Below are 21830 nucleotides of genomic sequence, written 5' to 3'. Positions count from 1 at the left end.
CGGTTACCAAACAAACCAACACGGAACAAGATCCCACAAAACACAACTGCCCAAACGGCTGCCTAAGTATGGTTCCCAATCAGAGACAACGAGAATCAGCTGCCTCTGATTGGGAACCACCCTGGCCAACATAGATCTACATGATCTAGAACATAACATAGAAAATACAACATAGACAATCCACACCCTGGCTCAACATATAAGAGTCCCCAGAGCCAGGGCGTGACAGTACCCCCCCCCCCCAAAGGCGCGGACTGCGACCGCGCCAACCAAAACCAACAGGGGAGGGACCAGGTGGGCATTCCGCCTCGGAGGCGGATCCGGCTCCGGGCGTGACCACCACCCTCTCGCTACCCCCCCGTAGCACCCCTGGTCTGGTCCCGCTGGCCGGAGCTGGACTGGACACCGGTGGAGCGGATTGCTCTGGCTCCGCAGTGGAGCAGCTGACCGGTGCCGGACCAGGCACCGGTGGAACAGGCACGGGCCGTGCCGGACTGACGACGTGCACCACTGGCTTGTGCGGGGAACCGGAACGGGCCCGGACCGGGCTGACGACGCGCACCACTGGCTTGGTGCGGGGAGCAGGAACGGGCCGGACCGGGCTGACGACGCCGCACCACTGGCTTGGTGCGGGGAGCAGGAACGGGCCGGACCGGGCTGACGACGCGCACCACTGGCTTGGTGCGGGGAGCAGGAACAGGCCGGGCCGGGCTGGTAACGCGCACCATTGGCTTGGTGCGAGGGGCAGGAACAGGCCGGGCCGGGCTGGCGACGCGCATCACAGGCTTGGTGCGAGGGACAGGAACAGGCCGGACCGCACTGGGAACACACACCACTGGCCTTATACGGGGATCAGGAACGGGCCGGACCGGACTGGCAACACACTTCAGTACCTCTCGCCGTGCCTCTACACTTTCCCTCCCTCTAATCACCAATGGCTCCCGTAACCCGGTGGCCTTCTCTCCTCGTCCACAAACTCGCCCCTTATCTGCCTCCAGCAGCCCCGTCGTCCATGCCATGTGCCCCCCCCTAAACATTTCTTGGGGTTGCCTCTCGCCTGTCCGACGACGACACTGATGGCGCCGTACCTCCTCTCTCGCCAAGGCTTTAACCTTTGCCCATGGTCCTCTGCCCTCGAACATGTCCTCCCAGGACCACCATTGGCCCACCTGGGCCATCGCCAACTTCTCCATCTCCTTACCCGGCGTTAGCTCCGAAACACGCTGCTTGGTCCAGTATTGGTGGGATCTTCTGTCACGATCGTCAAAAGGAGTAGACCAAGGCGCAGCGTGGAATACGTACATCTTTTATTATATTCACCACACAAACAAAAACAACAAAACGAAACGTGAAGTCCTCGGTTACCAAACAAACCAACACGGAACAAGATCCCACAAAACACAACTGCCCAAACGGCTGCCTAAGTATGGTTCCCAATCAGAGACAACGAGAATCAGCTGCCTCTGATTGGGAACCACCCTGGCCAACATAGATCTACATGATCTAGAACATAACATAGAAAATACAACATGGACAATCCACACCCTGGCTCAACATATAAGAGTCCCCAGAGCCAGGGCGTGACATGACCTTTACCAGTAGATATTGGGGCCCATATTCATAAACCGTCTCAGAGTAATATCGCTGATCTAGGATCAGTTTAGCCTTTTAGAGAGGGGTCTTGATCCTAGATCAGAACTCCTAAGATTCTTTATGAATATGGGCCCATGTGCAAACTTTGAACTAGTGCAATCGTTGAGTAAATCTGATCCTATAAGTATCTATGGCGTATGCTCAGATGACTCATTAGGATTGCGTACTCAGTCTGTTTTGTTCCTGGTTGGCCAGGCAGCAGTTCAGCAGGTGTCTGTTTCTAAAAGCAGGATGATGTAGGAGTGTTTGGTATTTACTCTCTCTGAGCGGTTGGTGTCAGGCACACCTTTTTAAATCTCACAAACAGGATGTGGACACCTCAATGGAAAATTTGGATGGGGTTTTGAGAAATGTTTAAGAAATTAGACATGAAATGCAACCAGGGGTCATACTGGGAGAAATAGTGGCAGAGGGACAGTGAAAGAGTTGGCCCAGAATGCAGTGAGTGTTGCTGCAACCATATCCCACTCCACTCCCAGAGATAAGGTTAAGTGTATATTAAACTTACTATATCGGGAAACATGAATCTACTTTGTCGACATACATTGTGGTTGTCTTAGTTACACGCATTGTGTGTAAACAGAGGAGAGGCAAGGCCCTTGGGACACTACAGGGGGAAAACCGTGCGGTCAAGCAGGGTCGCAAACCAGAGGAAGAAAATCCAAGAATTTCTCAGGAGTGTGGTCTCTGTGTCCCCCTGTCCTGTTGGCTGGTAGTGGTTGGTGGTTGGGGGGGTGTTGGACTCAAAGCAGCCTTTCATTCCAGCTCGGTTCCTATTGGAGAGCTTGGAGAGATTATTTTTTTCTTCCTTCCTGGCCATACCGTACAGTGGGCTATACCTCTTCTGGCTCGTGGCCAATGGGAATGGGAACTGTCAGAAAGCACTCCGCTGGTTGACATCGCAGTAATTATTTGACCCCTCCAATAAGCACTCTCTGACTGGACCTCCTCTATTGGTTTGTTTGGTGTACCAGGGGCTGGGGGCGGAGAGGAGAGAGGTGGGGAGAGGAGAGGTAGGTGGTTTCTTAAAGAGGAATGAAAGAGGGTCTTTGTCCTGAAAAAGTTTTCCTTTTATTTTTTCACCCACTCCCCTGCTTCCTCTCTCCACTCCTCTCTCCTTTCACCTTTGGGTTTTTTCTGGGGTGTGTGGCCAAAAATCATTTGTTGGGGGTGAGAGTATATAAAGGTCCTTCAGGAGTTGAGATTCCTCGAACTCACTTTGAAAGGGTTTCTGTCCAAAGGAAGGTTGACCAGGAGAGTCCAGGGCAGAGCTGACCATGAACAGATTAGCGCTCCTATGTCTCTGCCTATGTGCAGCAGTCTCACTAATCAATGGGAAGCCCAGCAGGAAAGCAGAGAAGCTCAGGAGGTCCAAACCCCTGGTAGTAACTGACTCATCTGAACCGGATGATACTGATGATGCTCTCCTCCTCGGTAAGTTTTCAACATGCTCTTGGAAAAGGGTGGTGGAAAGTTAGATGGAGGAAATATGCATGCATACTTCCCAGTGCTTCTAGTTTTTGTGATTATAGAGTGTTTACCCAAGTCAAGGGTGGTCCACAATCCTTCACAAAGAACTGCATTCAGTTTTCTAAGACTGAATTGGAGTGTGGGGCTTGTATCAGTTTCATGTGGACTTTACCTGTGGATCATGTGTCGTGCAGGTGAGTAATGCTGTGTGTGTCTGTGTCTGTCTGTCTGTCTGTCTGTCTGTCTGTCTGTCTGTCTGTCTGTCTGTCTGTCTGTCTGTCTATTACAGGACGGAGCAGGCAGTGCTCGGTGAATGGGATGTCCCTGTTTGACGGGGCCATGTGGTCGCCTCAGCCCTGCCTCGTGTGTCAGTGTCAGATGGGAACTGTCAGCTGTCACTCTGTCACCTGCGCCGGTAAGCTGGCAGCTGCTCAAATAACAAACGTTTACTAGCTACATTTACACTGCAGCCAGTTTGTACGTCTGCCTTCACTCCTATTGTTCATCATTCAAGTTGTAGATTGTTATTGAACGATTATACTCTTATTTGTTGTTATTAGATTTCATGGCAGCTTTCTAGTTGAAATGGTCCATGCTGCATAAATTGTACAAATTGATCAGGGCATGGAATTGAACATACATATATGTGTACATATATACTGTATAAATGTGAATTTAACATATATTGCCCTTTCCCTCAGGTTCAAACAACCAGCAGACAGTGGCTCCCAAAGCCAAGAAGCCCTCCCCTAATGCAGAGGAGAAAGAGGGGATCCCAAAGCGGAAGAAGAGTCTCCAAAGAAGAGCAGGAAGTCAGAAGAAGGTGGAGCGGCCTGTTACTCCAGCGAAAGCGGTGGGTGCCCACGGGAATATGAAGAGGGCAATGCTATAGGACCTGCACAGCAGATGAACTAACAATGCTTTAAATGTTGTTTGCCCCGTGTAGCTCAGTTGGTAGAGCATGGCGCTTGCAACGCCAGGGTTGTGGGTTTGATTCCCACGGGGGGCCAAGGGGGCCAGTATGAAAATGTATGCACTCACTAACTAACTGTAAGTCGCTCTGCATAAGAGCGTTTGCTAAATGACTAAAATGTAAATGTTTATGACGCAGGTTGACGTTTATTGTCATTAGTCTTGTCCTGGAGGCAGAACTGGGCGATTTAGGGTTAGGAATTAGGGTTAGCAGTCTGGTTAAGGTTAGGGTTAGGTTTAAAATCAGATTTTATGACTTTGTGGCTGTGCCAGCTAGTGACCACTTTGCAGAGCTGCCTACAGAACAAGATTCATGACGAAAAACACTAACCTGCGTTTATGACTAAGTATTGATTGACAGGGATATTTGTGAGGGCAATGAGTCACCAAATGAATAATAATTTTAAATATATATATAATTGTATATATTTTGTGTGTGATGTCTATGTTGTAAAACCCGTGGCCACCCAGAAGAAGAAGCAAGAAGAAGCTGTGAAAAAACAGGAAGTGGTGGTGAAGACAGAGGTCAGGAGGGCCGAGGTCCCTGTGGCCAAAAGGCGTGGCCCGAAGATAACCAAAGTCAGCCTTCCATACCTTCCCTACGATGACGATGATGATGACGATCACGATGACCACGACCACAACGAGCATGATGATGATGATGACGACGATGACAATTACATCATCAGGGCCATGGGAAAATCCACCATGAGGGCCACCGTGCACCTGGCTGTGGCACCGACGGGGAGACCAGTCACCATGGTGACTGGCCGACTGGCTACGACCACCACTAGGAAACCCGTGGCGAGGGCGCCGGGGCCGGAACATCCTGTGGTCACATTCCCCAGGAAACACAGCATCATGGAGTCTCTCCCTGCTGGCTGCCTGCTCTTGGAGTCTCTGATCACCTGTGGCAGCACTGGCATGGCCCACATCCCCATCCTCTCAGACCAGGGGGTCAAGACCCTCTATCTGGCAGGTGAGGAGATACAGAGATCTCAAATGTTCCTTACAGGGACAATTAGCAGAGTCAAGAGGGGGGACAATAATATGGTTTATTAAGATGGGTAGCTATGTTTAATCAGTTTGAATTTCGTGAAGGCAAAGGATTTATCTATAATGGCTTCAATACAATCAAATGTGCTTTGCGGTGCATACACAGTTGCATATAAACATAGTTTGTACACAAAGATACTGCATAAACACTAATGCAGGTCCAATGGCATGAGGGCCCAGGTTTTTCTCTGTTTGAGGTGTCTGGGTCAGCTTGTGTTCTATTCTCTTATCAGACAATAAGATCAGTAAGATCCCTCCCCAGGCTCTGGCTGGGCTGCCCAACCTGGAGTGGCTGGACCTGAGCAAGAACAAGCTGGACGACTCCTCCATCAGCCCTGACCTGTTCCAGGTGAGTCTCGGAGCGTATTTCTTCTCAACACATTTGGCTTTGGTTCCAGTTGGACCTCTACTGCGCCGCCAGACCACCTACATATCTCAGCCTCATGTTACTAAGGGCTCTATTGACCATTCTCATGCTGCATTACCTGGATTCCTCTCAGTCTGTTATGATAGAATATAAACATGTAATATATGTCACAGTCTAGTGTTATAGAACAGGGTTTTCCAAACTCGGTTCTGCCCCCCCGGTGCACGTTTTGGTTTTTGTCCTAGCAAAGCTGATTCAAATAATCAAAGATTGATGATGAGTTGGTTATTTGAATCAGCTGTGTAGTGCTAGGGCAAAAACCAAAACGTGCACCCATGGTGGGCCCCAGGACCGAGTTTGGGAACCCTGTTATAGAATAGTACAGGTATGTGCATGTTACAGTCATTTATGTTATAGGTAGCGCCTAATGTTTCAACAAGACGATCCATCTTGTAGTTGGACTGCTAGGACTTCTGCTGTCTCCCAGTTAGCGCATAAGAGCAGAAGTCGAATCTGGTGCCATCGGGTTGAATCTCACTTAGCTGTTGCAATAAATCTGGGAATATTGTCAGTCAACAGACAAGCCACAACTAAAAACAGAACAATATTTTTTGGCAAGGTGTCCTAACATTCACCTGTTCCCACTTAGTTGTCAGAGTCCCTTGATGCCAAGAACTCACAGTGTTAAAAACTCCCTAGAGAGAACGTTAGTGTTTATCAACTACTCTGCTTTCAGTACATCTCAGAGTTGACAAAGATTAGATAACAAAACACATCATGAAAAACACATCAGAAATAAGACATAGGGTGGAATTCAATCAAATCCCCACTGGGAGAACTATTATTATTCCTGCGCCTATGTCATATGCCTTATACCAAAAATGTGTGTTTCATTTGGTAAAATTAAGGTAAAATTGCAGTTCTTGTGCTTGGCCATAATAGAGAGAGAGAGGGACACTGGTTACATCACAGTTAGCACGCCTTCTGTTCTAAGGTGGGTGGCTTCCTGGCTTGTTTCAGATCCTAACCAAGCTGAGGAGGCTGAATCTAGATGGCAACAATCTGACCAAAGTCCCCTCGTTTCTACCGCCGTCCCTGGTGGAGCTGAAGATCAATGACAACAAGATCCTGGGCCTCACACCTAGCAGCTTTAAAGGTATATGATTGTGAGATTTACAGAGAAAGAGAGAGAGAGAGAGAGAGAGAGAGAGAGAGAGAGAGAGAGAGAGAGAGAGAGAGAGAGAGAGAGAGAGAGAGAGAGAGAGAGAGAGAGAGAGAGAGAGAGAGAGAGAGAGAGAGAGAGAGAGCGAGAGAGAGAGAGAGAGAGCGAGAGAGAGAGAGAGAGAGAGAGAGAGAATGTGTACAAAGCTTTGTTCTGATAGGATGTGCAGAATAGTTCTTTAGCATTGTTGGCATAGCCCATTTGGCAACAAATATCTGTAAAACAAGTCAAGTATCTACATTGGATATTATTGACATGTTGATATTGTCGTGTTGCGATTTGAAAACGTGTCTCTCTTCAGGTTTGTCCAAACTGCTGACTCTGGAGCTTGAGGATAACCACTTCCACGATGGGAATGTGTCACCTTTGACCTTCCGGCCCCTGAAGAAACTAATCTATCTGCGACTGGAGGACAACAAGTTCCGGGCCATCCCCTCGGGGCTTCCTACGACCCTGCAGGTCAGTGATTGGACAAGGTGCCTGTGATGCCATTGTAGTGAGCATGCAAGAGCCAATGACATGCAGTAAGTAGCCTCAATCCAACAGAGGAGTTTAGCTTGGGGAGGCATGACTTTCTGAGACATGTGGGTCAATCAAACTTTCCCTTATTTGAAATGTGTCTTGGGTGCAGAGCGATGATGGCGTGGTAACACTCCCCGGCACATGTCACATATACAACTCCCCACTGGAGACCAGGGTTCAATCCTTGCATCCAGCCTTCCCACAGTTTTCCCCACTTGCCTATCTCCACACCTAATTTCCCCACTGTCTGAATAAAGTAAAAATATGTATAATAAATGAAATACGTCTTGGTATAGTCCACAGACTCTTCAATAATGTAGTAACATGACAGAGGCTTCTGATGTTTTACTAAACATGCAGGTTTTTTTTGTAATTGCGAGCTAGGTCCACACATATCACAAACTCCCGATCTGTAGTGTGTAGACTGATTAGGTCCCCCTCACCCCCCTAACAACACAGTAGGTCCCCCTCATCCCCCTAACAACGCAGTAGGTCCCCCTCACCCCCCTAACAACACAGTAGGTCCCCCTGAACCCCTAACAACACGGACACTCAAGGTGTTTTGCTGCTTGTATTTCCAGACACTTCACCTGTCGGATAACAGAATAGAAGAGGTGCATGAGAGGATCCTTAACAAGACCGTCAACCTCAGGTTTCTGGACCTCAGTCATAACAAGATCCGGGAGGACCGCATAGCCCCAAGGGCCTGGATAAACCTGTTGTAAGTCCCAACAACCCAACCGCTCTCCATTCTTACTTTTGCAGCATTTAGGAGGTTATTGTTCAGTGCAATGATTGCTGATTACTGCTACTCTGGTTTTGATCGCCACCTTGAGGGGAATATTGGAACACATTTTATTCCTATTCTAGATTCTTGTTGTCTTTTAATACTAACATACAGTATTTCAGATCTTGCAGAAAAGTGACCTCTGTATTTACTTTATGAATGTATTGAATATAATTTTTTTTACAAACAATGTAGTGAAATGCATGAATATAAACATGATTGCATACATGATTCTTAAGCAAAACTCTAAATGGTGTAATTCATCTGGCACTCAGTGCATGTGTTGATCTCCCAGTTTGAGTAGCAATAATGAGCGGAAAATATAATGTTTTCAGGGCACAATTTTAATTGCATATTTGAAGAAAAGGAGAAAGGGGAAAAAAGAGAAGAGAGGGAAAAGCAACGGAAGATATTGTTTTGGGACGTGCTGATGTGGCTGGCTACACAGCGGATCAGCAGAAACAGTCCAGCTTTATGATAGGTTGTGGAGAGAGTCAAGCCCAAAGGGAGGGACTGCTGGCCATCTGCCTTTGTATGAAGGCTCTTAGTGGTTTGAAACTCCTACAAAGTCGTGGCATAGATGTGATGGATAAGATGGAACCCTCTGGTGAAAGATTGGGAAACATTGAACCAGCCTTCTAAAGGAAAGGTGGACTAGTAATATAGTCCTAAAATGGAAAAAGTCCCCTTTTAATCTCAGTCAATTGGAGACATAATGCAGTATATTCATTACCTTCTATCTCTTCATGTCTTGTCATATATTGAGCAAAATATCTCCCTGTATTTTCCCTACCATTTCAGAAAGTTGGAGTCGTTGGATCTGTCGCACAATAAGCTGGTGCATGTTCCCTCCTTCCTCCCTGTGGGCCTAAAGCAGCTCCACCTGCACCACAACCAGATTGAGCGGATCCCTGGCTACGTGTTTGGCCACATGAAACCGGGATTGGACCTCCTTCACCTGTCCCACAACAGGCTGAGCAATGACGGCATTGATAATGTGTCATTCCTGGGTCTGTACAACTCTCTGACTGAACTCCTGCTGGACCACAACCAGCTTCGCTCCATCCCAAGGGGGCTACTGAAGCTCAAGAGCCTGCAGCTCCTCCGCCTCAACCACAATGTTATCAGGTAACTCAACCACAACGTTAACAAACTACTCAACCACAATGTTATCTGGTAAGTCAACCTCAGCGTTATCAGGTAACTCAACCACAAAGTTATCTGGTAGCTCAACTACAACATTATCTAACATAACTAAGTTCCTCTCTCTGTCCTCTTCCTCCCACTGGGAGATGAACCAACTTTTTTGAAGAGCACAGTACTGTACTCTTTTTTCGAAATAGATATAGCCAGTTAGCCACATGCAGTCTAACCATAATGGCCCATCCAAATCTATTGTGAATCTCAATGTGTAATTTTGTTTCTCTCTCAGTTGTTATTTCCTTTAGTCGGATCAAAGGTCCTTCTGTCTTGTCTGAGTATTATGTCTTTCTGTCGGTGGTCACTAAGTGTCCATCATCTGTCTAAATGTCTGTTTTTTTCTCTTCCCTGCAGGTACGTTCCTCTGAACTCTCTGTGTGACACGCGCCTGAGCGAAGACTCGCCTCTAGTTTCCATTCACCTGGAGTACAACCTGATTGACCGGCGCCTCATCCCGCCCACCGCCCTCTCCTGCATCAAGACCTACCACAGCATCATACTACGGCCCCAGAGTCACGAGGAAGATTACCACCATGAAGATTACTAGTATCCCCCTTCCTCCCCTCCCTCCTTCTTTTTCCCCCCTTTCTTCCACCCAATCAGTTTGTCCTGGGTTTGACCTAGTCGGCGTGCCTCATTACATCATTTCCTCTGAGTCTGTCTCTGATTATCTTCTTCTCTGATGAGTTGTGATTAGGTTATTCAGACTTATGATACCCACGCTGTATGCAACAGGTGAACTTAGACTTCTATCCTAAGTCTTACCATAAGTCTAGGGCAATGTTTATGCAACCAGCCCTTTGTGAGTGGGCTTCATTATCACAAGTAATAAGAAAGATTGTGTGTTTGTCTTTTACCTGTTTCACAGATTCACTCTGTAAGGCAGTGTTAGGTTTTACTTTAATCTTGCTTGATAGTAGCATGTATCGAAAGAAAAAGAATGTGCAGTTACCCAGGGAGATCAAGGTAGCTACTTGACAGTAGTGAGAGCCAAAGATGTCCAGGTGCCCTCTACACTACACTCACTGTTGTTTTTTATGAATTGATGAACAACTGTTTCAACTTTGTGACCAACTTGTGTAAAGAAACATTTTGAAAATAAAACATGTTAAATAATTGCTATTCATTGTCTATAGTTACTTTAAATAGCCTGAGTAGATCTTAGTAACTCTAACAATCTACATGTGCAGCACTGGGTAGAGGCAGTTGCTGGTTGTTTTATCCTTGGATACAGTGGATGCTGTATTTGCCCTTTAAGTGGTGGCATAGTTCAAAATGGTTTATTTTGGGCATATATCTTAAATAAAATGTGCTTAGCTCACCAGGAGTGGTTGGATTGTAATTGGTGTATATACTGTAGATCTCAAACTAAAATGTCTCTCTCTCTGTTTGTCACACACACACACACACAGCAATGAAAAGGGGACTGGACCAATTATTGGTTATGGCTTAAAATACTTGTTTTTTTCCTTTTGGTAACTCCTTCCGTGGTACTGTGCAGAGCTCTGACGCTGCTGGCAGATGGACTCACAGATAAAGGATCATCCCATGGAATAAAACACTTGTCCTGCATATCAGTTTATGAGGTTTAATTCATCTTTATTTAAAAAAAAATAAACCTCTAAACTTACTTTTTTTTTTTTACTGAAACGGTAAGTGTCTTCCTGTTTCATTATGACTGACATAGTACATTTATTTGAGCTTCTTGACTTAAAGATGATCGTTTATTCAGTATCATTTACAGTAAGAGGACACTATATGTTACAACTTTATTTCACAGTTGGTTGAATATTCTGCATTTGAAACATTTTTTATTGTTAAAGTAATATATAACATTTGAAATTGACTATTACGTTTTAAATTATTTGTTTTAGCCTTCTGGGTCGACACAACCCTCCCTAGCCTACAAATTCTATATTCCTTTTATAGCTTTGGCCATAGTTGATCAATTCCCCTTGAGACATAACAAACATGGACAATTTCATTAACATTCAAAACTTCGAGCCACCCCATACTGTAGTTAAAGTGCTCACTGCAGGGAGACAAGTCTATTACAAAATGATAGACTAAGAATTTAATTTAACAGCAAATAAGTCATTTTTGTGTATGTCATACATCTCATTCACTGTATTTATAAATTTGACCCTCCAGCCTGGTCTCATAGACTAAATGTAACATAGTAAATGTCTGGTTACATAAGACAGAAGGTTACTTAAGGCAAAAACATTTTAGCTAATTAACAGCTTTGCAACGTTAGCCACAACAAATCGGAATTCGTAACATATTGTAAGAATTGCAATTCGTAACATATTGTATGAATTGCAATTCGTAACATATCCTACAAATTGTAATTCATAACATATCATACGAAATGGATGATGGACAGCCACAAATTAATACATACCATACGAAACATAACATATCATAATCATTTACTTTTACTATGTTACGTCTATCCCTGGGTCCAGGTTGGACCCTATGCTGAAATAGCTTATGTTTTGGGAAAAGAGTGGCTGTGACAGAGTGGGGGCTGGATTCAATCCGTATCGCAGAAGTATCGCAGAAGATCCACATAAAAATGTAAAGGTAATTTCCAAATGAACAGACATATGCAGTGTTTTACCGTGAATGCAGTCTCCACAAACGTGGGAACAAAATTTAAATCAAGCTATAATGCGGATCTTCCACAATACTTCTGCAAAACGGATTGAATCCAGCTCTTTGTCTATAAAAAACCTTTCCTGAGACCAGCCAGTTATGTGGCTTCTAGGGCCTTACTGTGGTAAAGGGTGTGGGAGTTTGACTCCTGAGACAGGGAGGAAGCAGGCCTTTCACAACACGTGGCAAAGGCAGGGGAAAGTCAAACTCCAGAGTAAAGACTCTTTGCTCATATGAAAAAATAACTTTGAAGAACAAACCAATTCAATGCTTTTCTTATTTTCAACAAGAAACCTCGAACTGAAGACTTATCCGAGATTATCCCAAATTACCTTAGGGCATCTATTGATAGTTTGCAGTACAATCCTGCTAATGCATATTGACAGATGGCACACACTGTAGTAGTTACAGACCTAAGACAACATAGTATCCATGGTTCATGATTTTCTGCCTCTTATGCCAACCACAAAATTGATGGGAAGAGTAAGACTGGCTTTTAAGTGAGAACGCCTGTGACATATATGATAGATCAAATCTTGAGGATGAAGCCTAACAAACAGATGTATGAAAGCCAGGGTGTATTTCACTCTTTGTCGCTGGTTACTATTTGTTTTAGACTGACTTTTGCTCTGGAGTGGCAATGTTGACTATGAGATTACTCTGGACTGGAGGAGTGAACTGTAACACAATGCTAGCTATAGGTTTGGTGTGTGTGTGTGTGTGTGTGTGTGTGTGTGTGTGTGTGTGTGTGTGTGTGTGTGTGTGTGTGTGTGTGTTGTGTGTTTGTGTGTGTGTGTGTGTGTGTGTGACAAACAGAGAGAGAGATTTTAGTTATTTTAAACTTCTTCTTATTCAACATTTGAGATCTACAGTGTATACAATTACAATCCAACCACTCCTGGTGAGCTAAGCAAATTATATTTAAGATATATACCCAAAATAAACAATTTTGTACTATCCCGCCACTTAAAGGGAAAATACAGCATCCACTAAGAATAAAACAACCAGCAACTGCCTCTGTGTGTGTATTGTTTTATTTTCTAACTGGTAGTTAATCGATTTTTTACATTGAGGAGCAACTCTCCAATTGTAGGCTACAGGAATTTAGTTAGATAGTTGCTGGATTCATAACTGTGGCTCTTTAATGACTGTTGCTCATTTTCCTTGTGCTTTTTTTGTCTTCCTCTTGTGATTTCTCTTCAACAAAAGGCCCAGCCATGCTTCCCTTCTCTGTTGTCCTTCTCCTGCTGTGTGCTACACCTCTACCCACCCCCTCTCTGGCACTGCCCTTTGAGCAGAAGGGCTTCTTGGACTTTGGGAAGAGCATTGACGTAGAGGGGCTGATGATGATGATGATGAATGATGAAGAGGAGGGCTCAGCAGTTGAGGAATACTACAAACCAGAATATTACAAACCAGAACAGCCTACTTGCCCATTCGGCTGTCAGTGTAACCAGAAGGTTGTGCAGTGCTCTGACTTGGGTGAGTTAAGAGATACAATGTCACAATATTATATTCTCTCCAAATGATTCTTCACACCAAATATACAATTGTTAATGTGTAGACAGCAGTCACACTGCACAACTGCATGCTACTTTTTAGTGCTACGTGGAGTCTTGGCCATCTGGTTTCTTCCTAATTATATGGTGACAGCACACACACAAACAACAACAAAGTGCAACATGTCCGTACAAACCATAGCCTAGAGAATTACTCAGCATTTACCAAATTACAGTATGAAGATAAATTCTAACTTGTGGATTTATCCAGATATAACTTTAAGATTGAGAACATACTGTGTATGTCCAAGAGGTATATTGTCATGATTCATAGATTGAAAAAAACTGTTAAGCAACAATAACAATTGTTTATATTACAACTGAACTGTAATGATTGTGAACTGACAGAATGTGGAAAAGTGTGTAAAGTCAAGCAGGTAAGTTCATCTCTTGTAGTTTGATCTGCAGGTTTACACTATGTGCCATATGACATCCCCCCGGAGACCAGGCTCCTGGACCTTCAAAGCAACCAGATCACCGAGATAAGAGAGGATGACTTCAAGGGACTCAGCAACCTCTATGTGAGCACTAACAGTCAAAATACAAATGGTGGAAGAGAGTTCTGGCATTTCAATAGAAGGAAACGTCACTTGTCTGTCTTTGCTTTTTTCATAGTAGCGCCCCCTTTCAGTGTCCATACTGAAAATATACACACTTTTAACGATGTCTCTTCAAATAATATATTGTGTACAATATATAAAACATAACTTTTTCTATAATGGTAATGGGTTGATTCGTATCTGTGTTTGAATATATCATAGTTTAGAATTACAATGAAAACAGTGCTTGTATTATTCTATAAGCGATGGTCTATATTTCTTTTGGGTCGGGGTGGCTGGTCTCCTCATGACCTATCCCTCCTTTCTCAGGCTCTGGTGTTGGTGAATAACAAGATCTCCAGGGTGCACCCGCGGGCCTTCATGCCCCTAAAAAGGATGCAAAAGCTCTACTTCTCCCACAACCAGTTGACAGCCGTGCCCAAGAACCTGCCCTCCTCCCTGGTGGAGCTGCGCATCCATGACAACCGCATCAAGAGGGTGGCGGCCGGGGCTTTCTCTGGCCTGGGCAGCATGAATTGCATTGGTGAGATGACAAGCTATAGTTAGAACTTAGGCCAGATTTACTGTGTTAGCACCAGATTCAAAGGTAGTTTTTTTTTCTTTTTTTGGGTGGAAAAGGTCTTCGAAGTGTACATCTAGCCACTTCAGTACTGGAGCAGGTATTGGCATTGACTTAAACACATACTTTTCTTCCACAGAGTTGGGGAGGAATCCTATTCAGAACAGTGGTTTGGAGCCTGGAGCCTTTGATGGACTCAAACTTACCTTCCTTCGCATTTCTGAGGCAAAACTCACAGGCATCCCTAAAGGTGGAAAGCATGGCATAACCTTTACAATAATGTTATTTGGAGTGCTCTGCGAAGCTGCAGGGCAATATTTGTTTCATTGAAACTTCCCACACATTTACACTGAAAAATCATTTGAATCTATTGGTCACCTGTTTTCCTTCAACTTCCAGATCTCCCTGAGGGTCTACATGAGTTGCATTTGGATCAGAATCAAATTCAAGCCATTGAACTAGAAGACCTAAGGCAATATGAGGGTTTGCACAGGTAGGTCTGGACAAGTAGCTTTACAAGAGGGTGTTCAATGTAATAATAATATAATAATAATAATATAATAATGTCTGAGAGTTTCTAAAAGTCCATCGCATAATGCATTTATGGGGAGTTTATGAATGCTGTAGATCTATATATAATTTTTTCTTTGCTCAGAAAACTTGATTCAGCAAAATAAAATCACCCGCGGGCCGAATTTGGCCTGAGGGCAGCATTTGGGGAACCCTGCACTAGAGGGTGCCACTATCATGATGATACCCGACTCCGTTTCTGTTGTGCAACTTGAACAATTACTCTTCTATTATGCTGTTGTTACTTATATGCTTTTTAAATTTCTTTATAAATATTTTCCTTTGAAGATAAGAAGTGAGCATCTGAGAGATTTTTTTATATATCATTTTTGTTCTTGGACATAAAAGACTGTAAAATCACCAGGAAATTAGCTGAAAGTGATTTTGATTTAGGAAATCTGATTCCAAGTATTCCCACGCATAAATAGAGAGGCATATGTGATCGTATCCCAATGTAATCATCAATTTTGAAATGATTCTGTTTTTGTCAAATACAATATCTGTTTGGGATTATTGTGGTCAATCTGCTGTGTACAAATTATTTATAACTATGTTTCGACCGCCCGACCATTCACTCAAGGAAAAATCGTCCCACGGCTGAATGTAATTAGGGACCCCTTCTCTAGTTGGTCTGACCTTCATTGTCTCATCAATCACTCGATTTCAATGTGTGTGTGTGTGTGTGTGCGTATCCGCATGCATGTGTGTGTGTGTTAGGTTGGGTCTAGGCTACAATCATATTCGCCACATTGAGCACGGCAGCCTGTATTACCTGCAAAACCTGAGAGAGCTGCATCTAGAGAACAACCGGATCCCCAATGTCCCTGGAGGCCTTGCTGGAATGAAGTATCTGCAGGTAAAGTGTGGAGGAGGTTGTGAAGCAGCATCAATCACATAAATATTGGTGATTTCACTTGATATGTTATGTTGATAACAGTCGATATATGTAATGTTTTTTAAACAGGTGGTCTACCTTCACTCCAACAACATCAGCCAGGTTGAGGTGAATGACTTCTGCCCTGAGGGCTTTGGTGTGAAGAAGACTTACTACAACGGGATCAGTCTCTTTGATAACCCAATCAACTACTGGGAGGTGGAGCCGGCCACCTTCCGCTGTGTCAGCAACAGGATGGCTGTACAGTTTGGCAACCACAAAAAGTAGTGCATGAGAGGCACCAGTTGGGGAGGAATACATGCAACTCAGATGTAAAATAAATAACTTTGTTATACAGTTAAAAAACAATTCATTAATAGTCTGACGTAGCGTAAAAGATAGATAACTAAAATAACTTAAGTCTGTTTTGCATGCATGGGGTGGGTGATATTGTATATTGGAAAAAAATGGATCATCCTCATCATTTCAATCAATCAATCAATCAAATGTATTTCGATAACACTTTTGTTTTTTGTAAAATCTTAGGTGGGTTGTTTCACAAAATGAGTCCCTTTTGCGTCCCTTTGATATTTTAAGTAGAAATTCTACACCAATATTGCATTTTAATAGCCTGTTATATTAAATTAAGTGCCCTTTAATATAGAGCACGTGGACATTTTTATTTATTTTTATGAATAAAGACTTGCTAAAGTGCCAACATTCTGCATTTTGACATGTCCCTATGTGCACTCTGTGACTTGAAGGAAGAGTTTAACCCACTTAACCCCAACATTTTCCATAGTTTTCACCATCATAGCCTTGGTTATTTTCGTTGCTTGACAAAGTCATTTCTGAAGATTATTATTTATTTCATGTGATTATTGAATAATTTTAAGGAAGAAAAAAACCTGCCCCTCATTTTAAGGTCAACCATGTTACGTGAACTGAACTCTTGCTCTAATATGGTGAAACTATCCTCATAGTATAAAAGCAGGTACTTTTTTTGCCATTTTCTGGAGTTTTGTGGTGGAAAACTGAATGGGTCGAGCATAACACGTCAACCCTGTTACCCATTCATAGACAGGCTAGTGGAAATGTTTTACAACTTACATTTTTTGTGATGCTTTCATTTAATTGCCCCTCCCTGTTTCACACAACAAGCTTCCTGTCACAAGGGGATTTATGGCTGATTTAAGATGAAATAATCAACCCTGTTATGCAACCCTGTTACTTTATTTGGCACTTAATAGGCACTTACTATAGTATTTTTTTATTTAACCTCTTGAGATGGGAAAACACGTTTTTTATTAAGTTGAACATCTGTTGTTTAAATTAGTTGAAATAAAACGTTTTTGTTTTTTTCACCAAGTTAACATACTCAAAAGGGACTCATTTTGTGGAATGACCCAGGCCTACTTTCAATTAAGCTGGTCCATAGCAATTTGTGATTCTCTGTAATTTTGTTTGTTTGTTTTTGTTTGATCTCAACTGACCTTTGATCTGACAACTGATCTCATGTTTTGGATATAAAAGAAACTGTCAGCTGAAAGCTTTAAGCACCTTCAGAAGAATTGATCACTCATAAAATTTGTGGAAAACATTTTGTTGTCATGATGTGTTTGCATTTTGTATGGAGTTGAACATTGAATAGGCTTATTGGAAATTATTTAGAATACATTTTGCCTACCTTTTTATGAAATCTTGTGATTTTTTCAACAAATTCAATATTCTACTACTTTATCCTACCTATTAGAATATTCTCAATATTCTTGCAGACTGGCTAATGTTTTAATAGGCTTCAGCCTGACAATAATATAAATACTAGCCAAACATTAATGAGTCACTGACACTTAAAACATTTTACAAACGACTTTCCCTTAAACTCGAAAAACACGCCCTGCCACCAAACCTGCTAAGATTTAGTTGTCAAAACTATTGACACAAGAATGGACTACACGCAGCAGGTAAGCTATAATATATTTTACCATAGCCTAATGTACTAAGAAAATATTGCGTTCTACAGCAGTCAGTGATGATGAAATTCGTTTGTAAATGTAATTTACATTTGACCAATTTGCATTTTAATTAACGCGCGAGAACACCTGTCAGCTTTACTGTACTCTGTGACTGTAGCCTATCTTTCTGCTGCGGGTAAGGAATGTGCACCTCCAGAACTTGGGTAAATCCTTCCTTGTGTGTGTATTATGTTTTGAAAGCAGGTTATTAATAAATCACTCTTATAGTTTATTTCTTGACCAACTACCAACTTTACAAAATAGTGGGCCTATGTAGCCTACAGTGTCGTTAAATGACAGATGAGATGTAGGCCTATAATATAATGTCCTATAATGTCCTCCCGAGTGGTGCAGTGGTCTAAGGCACTGCATCGCAGTGCTAGCTGTGCCACTAGAGATCCTGGTTCATATCCAGGCTCTGTCGTAGCCGGCCGCGACTGGGAGACCCAAGGGGCGGCGCACAATTGGCCCAGCGTCGTCCAGGGTAGGGGAGGGAATGGCCGGCAGGGATGTAGCTCAGTTGGTAGAGTGTGGCATTTGCAACACCAGGGTTGTGGGTTTGATTCCAGTATGAAAAATAAAAATATATGCACTCACTAACTGTAAGTCGCTCTGGATAAGAGCGTCTGCTAAATGACGTAAATGTATAATGTATAATGCCTTCAGAAAGTATTCACGCCCCTTGACTTTTTCCTAAATGTTTTGTGTTACAAAGTTGGATTAAAATTAATTGAATTGTCATTTTTTGTCATCGATCTACACAAAGTACTATGTAATGTCAAAGTGGAAGAAGAATTCTAACATTTGTAAAAAAATAAAGTAATGAATAATAAACCACTAATATATATTGATTAGATAAGTATTCAACCCCCTGAGTCAATAAATGTTAGATTCACCTTTGGCAGCGATTACAGCTGTGAGTCTTTCTGGTTAAGTCTCTAAGAGCTCTGCACACCTGGATTGTACAATATTTGCACATGATTCTTTTTTAAATTCTTCAAGCTCTGTCAAGTTGGTTGTTGATCATTGCTAGACAGCCATTTTCAAGTCTTGCCATAGATTCTCAAGCCGATTTTAAGTCAAAACTGTAACTAGTCCACTCAGCAACATTCAATGTCGTATTGGTAAGCAACTCCAGTGTATATTTGGCCTTGTGTTTTAAGTTATTGTCCTCCTGAAAGGTGAATTCGTCTTCCAGTGTCTGTCGGAAAGCAGACTGAACCAGGTTTCCCACTAGGATTTTTCCCGTGCTTAACTCTATTCTGTTTTTTGTATCATAAAAAAAACTCCCTAGTCCTTGCCGATGACAAGCATACCCATAACATGATGCAGCCACCACAATGCTTGAACATTTGAAGAGTGATACTTAGTGATGTGTTGTGTTGGATTTGCTCCAAACAAACGCTTTGTATTTAGGACATGAAGTTAATTTCTTTGCCACATTTTTTGCAGTTTTACTTTAGTGCCTTATTGCAAACAGGATGCACGTTTTGGAATATTTTTATTCTGTACAGGCTTCCTTTTCTTCACTCTGTCAATTAGGTTAGTATTGTGGAGTAACTACAATGTCGTTGAACCATCCAAAGTTTTCAACTATCACAGCCATTAAACTCTGTAACTGTTTTAAAGTCACCATTGGCCTTATGGTGCAATTCCTGACCGGTTTCCTTCCCCTCCGGCAACTGAATTAGGAAGGATGCCTGTATATTTGTAGTGACTGGGTGTATTGATACACCACCCAAAGTGTAATTAATAACTTCACCATGCTCAAAGGGATATTCAATGTATGATTTTTTTAATAATTTTTTTTATTTACCAATAGGTGGCCTTCTTTGTGATGCATTGGAAAACTTCCCTGGTCTGTGTGGTTGAATCTGTGTTTGAAATTCACTGCTCAACTGACGGACCATATAGATAATTAAATGAGTGGGGTACAGAGATGTGGTAGTCATTAAAAAATCATGCTAAACACTATTATTGCACACGGAGTGAGTCCATGTAACTTATTATGTGACTTGCTAAGCACATTTTTACTCCTGACCTTATTTATGCATGCCATAACAATGGGGTTGAATACTTATTGACTCAAGACATTTCAGCTTTTCATTTTTAATTTATTTGTAAAAATGTCTAAAAACATATTTCCACTTTGACATTATGGGGTATTGTGTGTTGGCCAGTGACAAAACATCGCAATTTAATTTCAGACTGTAACACCAACAAAATGTGGAAAAGGTCGAGGGGTGTGAATACTTTCTGAAGGCACTGTATGATGTGTCTTAAAAAAAAAAAAAAATCAGCACTGCAAGTCTATAACTCAACTACAGTAAGCCTACTGATTGAATGTTGGAAAATTGCAAGAACTATTGTGTGAAATCATTTACCAACCTGCACCTGCGTCTACAATGTTGTCAAACCTGCTCCTAAACCGGATAGGTAAACTGTCACAGGGTGGAGTTTTGAATGCATTGCTTATGGTATGTTCTGTACAGATTGATGAAATTGTGTCAGCTGCCAAGTTTGGAGACTTGATCGAATTATCTTACCCTATTGGATACTCACATTGGGGTGTATATGATGAAGATGGACACATAATCCATTTTGCAGTGGCAGGTGAGACATGAATGTGAAAGCAGGGTAACGCAAGATTGGTGTGTTACAGAGTTCATATATTGATATTTAGAGTTAATGATACCCATAAAGTCTTGAGTCAACAAATTGACAACTCTTTTTATGTAATTACTATTTTATGACCCTCAAGTGCATCTTTATTCCCAAACTGCTTTGATCCTAGATGAGGGGCGGCTGATGAGTACCATCCGCCATGACCTGCAAGCAGCATTTCCTGTGTGTGGTGACCTCCTTCTTGGGCAGACCAAGATACACAGGATGCATCTGATGGAGGTCACCGTGCCCAAAGGAGTTCATGTGATGATCAGCAACAACAAACATGGCCACCAGCCCTCATCACAGGAAAATATGAGGCAGAGGTGTGATGCTCTGATGAACACAGAGTTCCCATACCGACTATTCTCACTCAACTGTGAACACTTTGCCTCATTTGTACGATATGGAGAAGCTGTGTGCAACCAGGTCAGTTGAAACATACATATACAGTTGAACTGGGGTCTCCATCTCCAGTTCTGGAAATTGAATCAGGTGTGTAAGTGCTGGGCTAGAACAAAAACATGTACATCCAATAGCTGCCGGGACCAAAGTTAGAGATGCATATCAAGGACATTCTGGGCACAAAGTACTCATAAAATAAATACATTTGAGAAGCACATTTGAGTTTTGTTTTTTTATTCCGGGAAGAACTAAGGATAAGGAGTGTGAAGACGGGACAGATGTTTTCCAAGACATTGTGTCTATCTATTTAGTAAACCGGGATCTATTTGACTTAATGTGCTAAATGTTGCCAATGGAGCAGAGCAATATGAAATCATTTGGCATTTGAGTTGTGGATGATTTTGTTGTGATATGTTTGTGGTATTTGGATGAGGTGTCCTACAGGGCAACTGTAGTGTGTGTTAAGAAGTAAAGCTTCCAGTGTGGATTCATCCTCAATCAGTAGCCTGTGTCTATATTATTTTATAATAACCACAAGTAAAGTATAGTGCATATTAGGCTACATTGGTGGTAGCTGTGGGATGGCCTTTGTAGGGAACTGTTGCCATTTGGGGTTTGGTGAGAATGGAAAGATGCTCTGCCTCAGCCCTTAGGCATAAGCTTTTGTGGCGCAGGGAGTACAGCTCTCGTCTCTGCACCGCAGAATCCATGGATCGA

At 42.7% G+C, this 21830-nt stretch overlaps 3 protein-coding genes across 6 annotated transcripts; all 3 read left to right on the top strand.

Annotated features, from left to right (window-relative positions):
• The first annotated feature begins 2774 nt into the window (after positions 1-2774).
• On the top strand, positions 2775-10371 carry si:dkey-6n6.1 (uncharacterized protein LOC100170811 homolog). 2 transcript variants are annotated; one of them, XM_041846353.2, is made up of 10 exons: positions 2775-3087; positions 3413-3538; positions 3825-3976; positions 4567-5074; positions 5385-5500; positions 6539-6674; positions 7042-7199; positions 7844-7983; positions 8851-9177; positions 9604-10371. In XM_041846353.2, exons 1-10 carry the CDS (start codon positions 2931-2933, stop codon positions 9794-9796), a joined length of 2013 nt encoding a protein of 670 aa, XP_041702287.1. In that variant the 5' UTR covers positions 2775-2930; the 3' UTR covers positions 9797-10371. The 2 variants fall into 2 exon arrangements, with proteins under 2 accessions (XP_041702287.1, XP_041702288.1); XM_041846354.2 differs by having other exon boundaries at positions 2776-3087; positions 4570-5074.
• Positions 10372-10754: 383 nt separating this feature from the next.
• On the top strand, positions 10755-16673 carry bgna (biglycan a). Of its 2 annotated transcripts, none has more exons than XM_041846355.1 (8): positions 10755-10901; positions 13117-13389; positions 13875-13987; positions 14336-14549; positions 14725-14835; positions 14985-15078; positions 15873-16011; positions 16120-16673. In XM_041846355.1, the coding sequence occupies exons 2-8, from the start codon at positions 13125-13127 to the stop codon at positions 16315-16317; spliced, it is 1134 nt and encodes a 377-aa protein (XP_041702289.1). In that variant the 5' UTR covers positions 10755-10901; positions 13117-13124; the 3' UTR covers positions 16318-16673. The 2 variants fall into 2 exon arrangements, with proteins under 2 accessions (XP_041702289.1, XP_041702290.1); XM_041846356.1 differs by lacking the exon at positions 10755-10901 and adding an exon at positions 11779-11835.
• Positions 16674-17831: 1158 nt separating this feature from the next.
• On the top strand, positions 17832-21435 carry si:ch211-229n2.7 (uncharacterized protein LOC100002243 homolog). 2 transcript variants are annotated; one of them, XM_041846357.1, is made up of 3 exons: positions 17832-17993; positions 20537-20657; positions 20839-21435. In XM_041846357.1, exons 1-3 carry the CDS (start codon positions 17976-17978, stop codon positions 21144-21146), a joined length of 447 nt encoding a protein of 148 aa, XP_041702291.1. In that variant the 5' UTR covers positions 17832-17975; the 3' UTR covers positions 21147-21435. The 2 variants fall into 2 exon arrangements, with proteins under 2 accessions (XP_041702291.1, XP_045063047.1); XM_045207112.1 differs by lacking the exon at positions 17832-17993 and having other exon boundaries at positions 20228-20657.
• Positions 21436-21830: the final 395 nt, after the last annotated feature.

Source organism: Coregonus clupeaformis, chromosome 24, assembly GCF_020615455.1.
Source record: "Coregonus clupeaformis isolate EN_2021a chromosome 24, ASM2061545v1, whole genome shotgun sequence".
NCBI lineage: Eukaryota > Metazoa > Chordata > Actinopteri > Salmoniformes > Salmonidae > Coregonus > Coregonus clupeaformis.
Note: the sequence above shows the minus strand (reverse complement) of the source record. Positions and strands in the feature narration are given on the sequence as shown.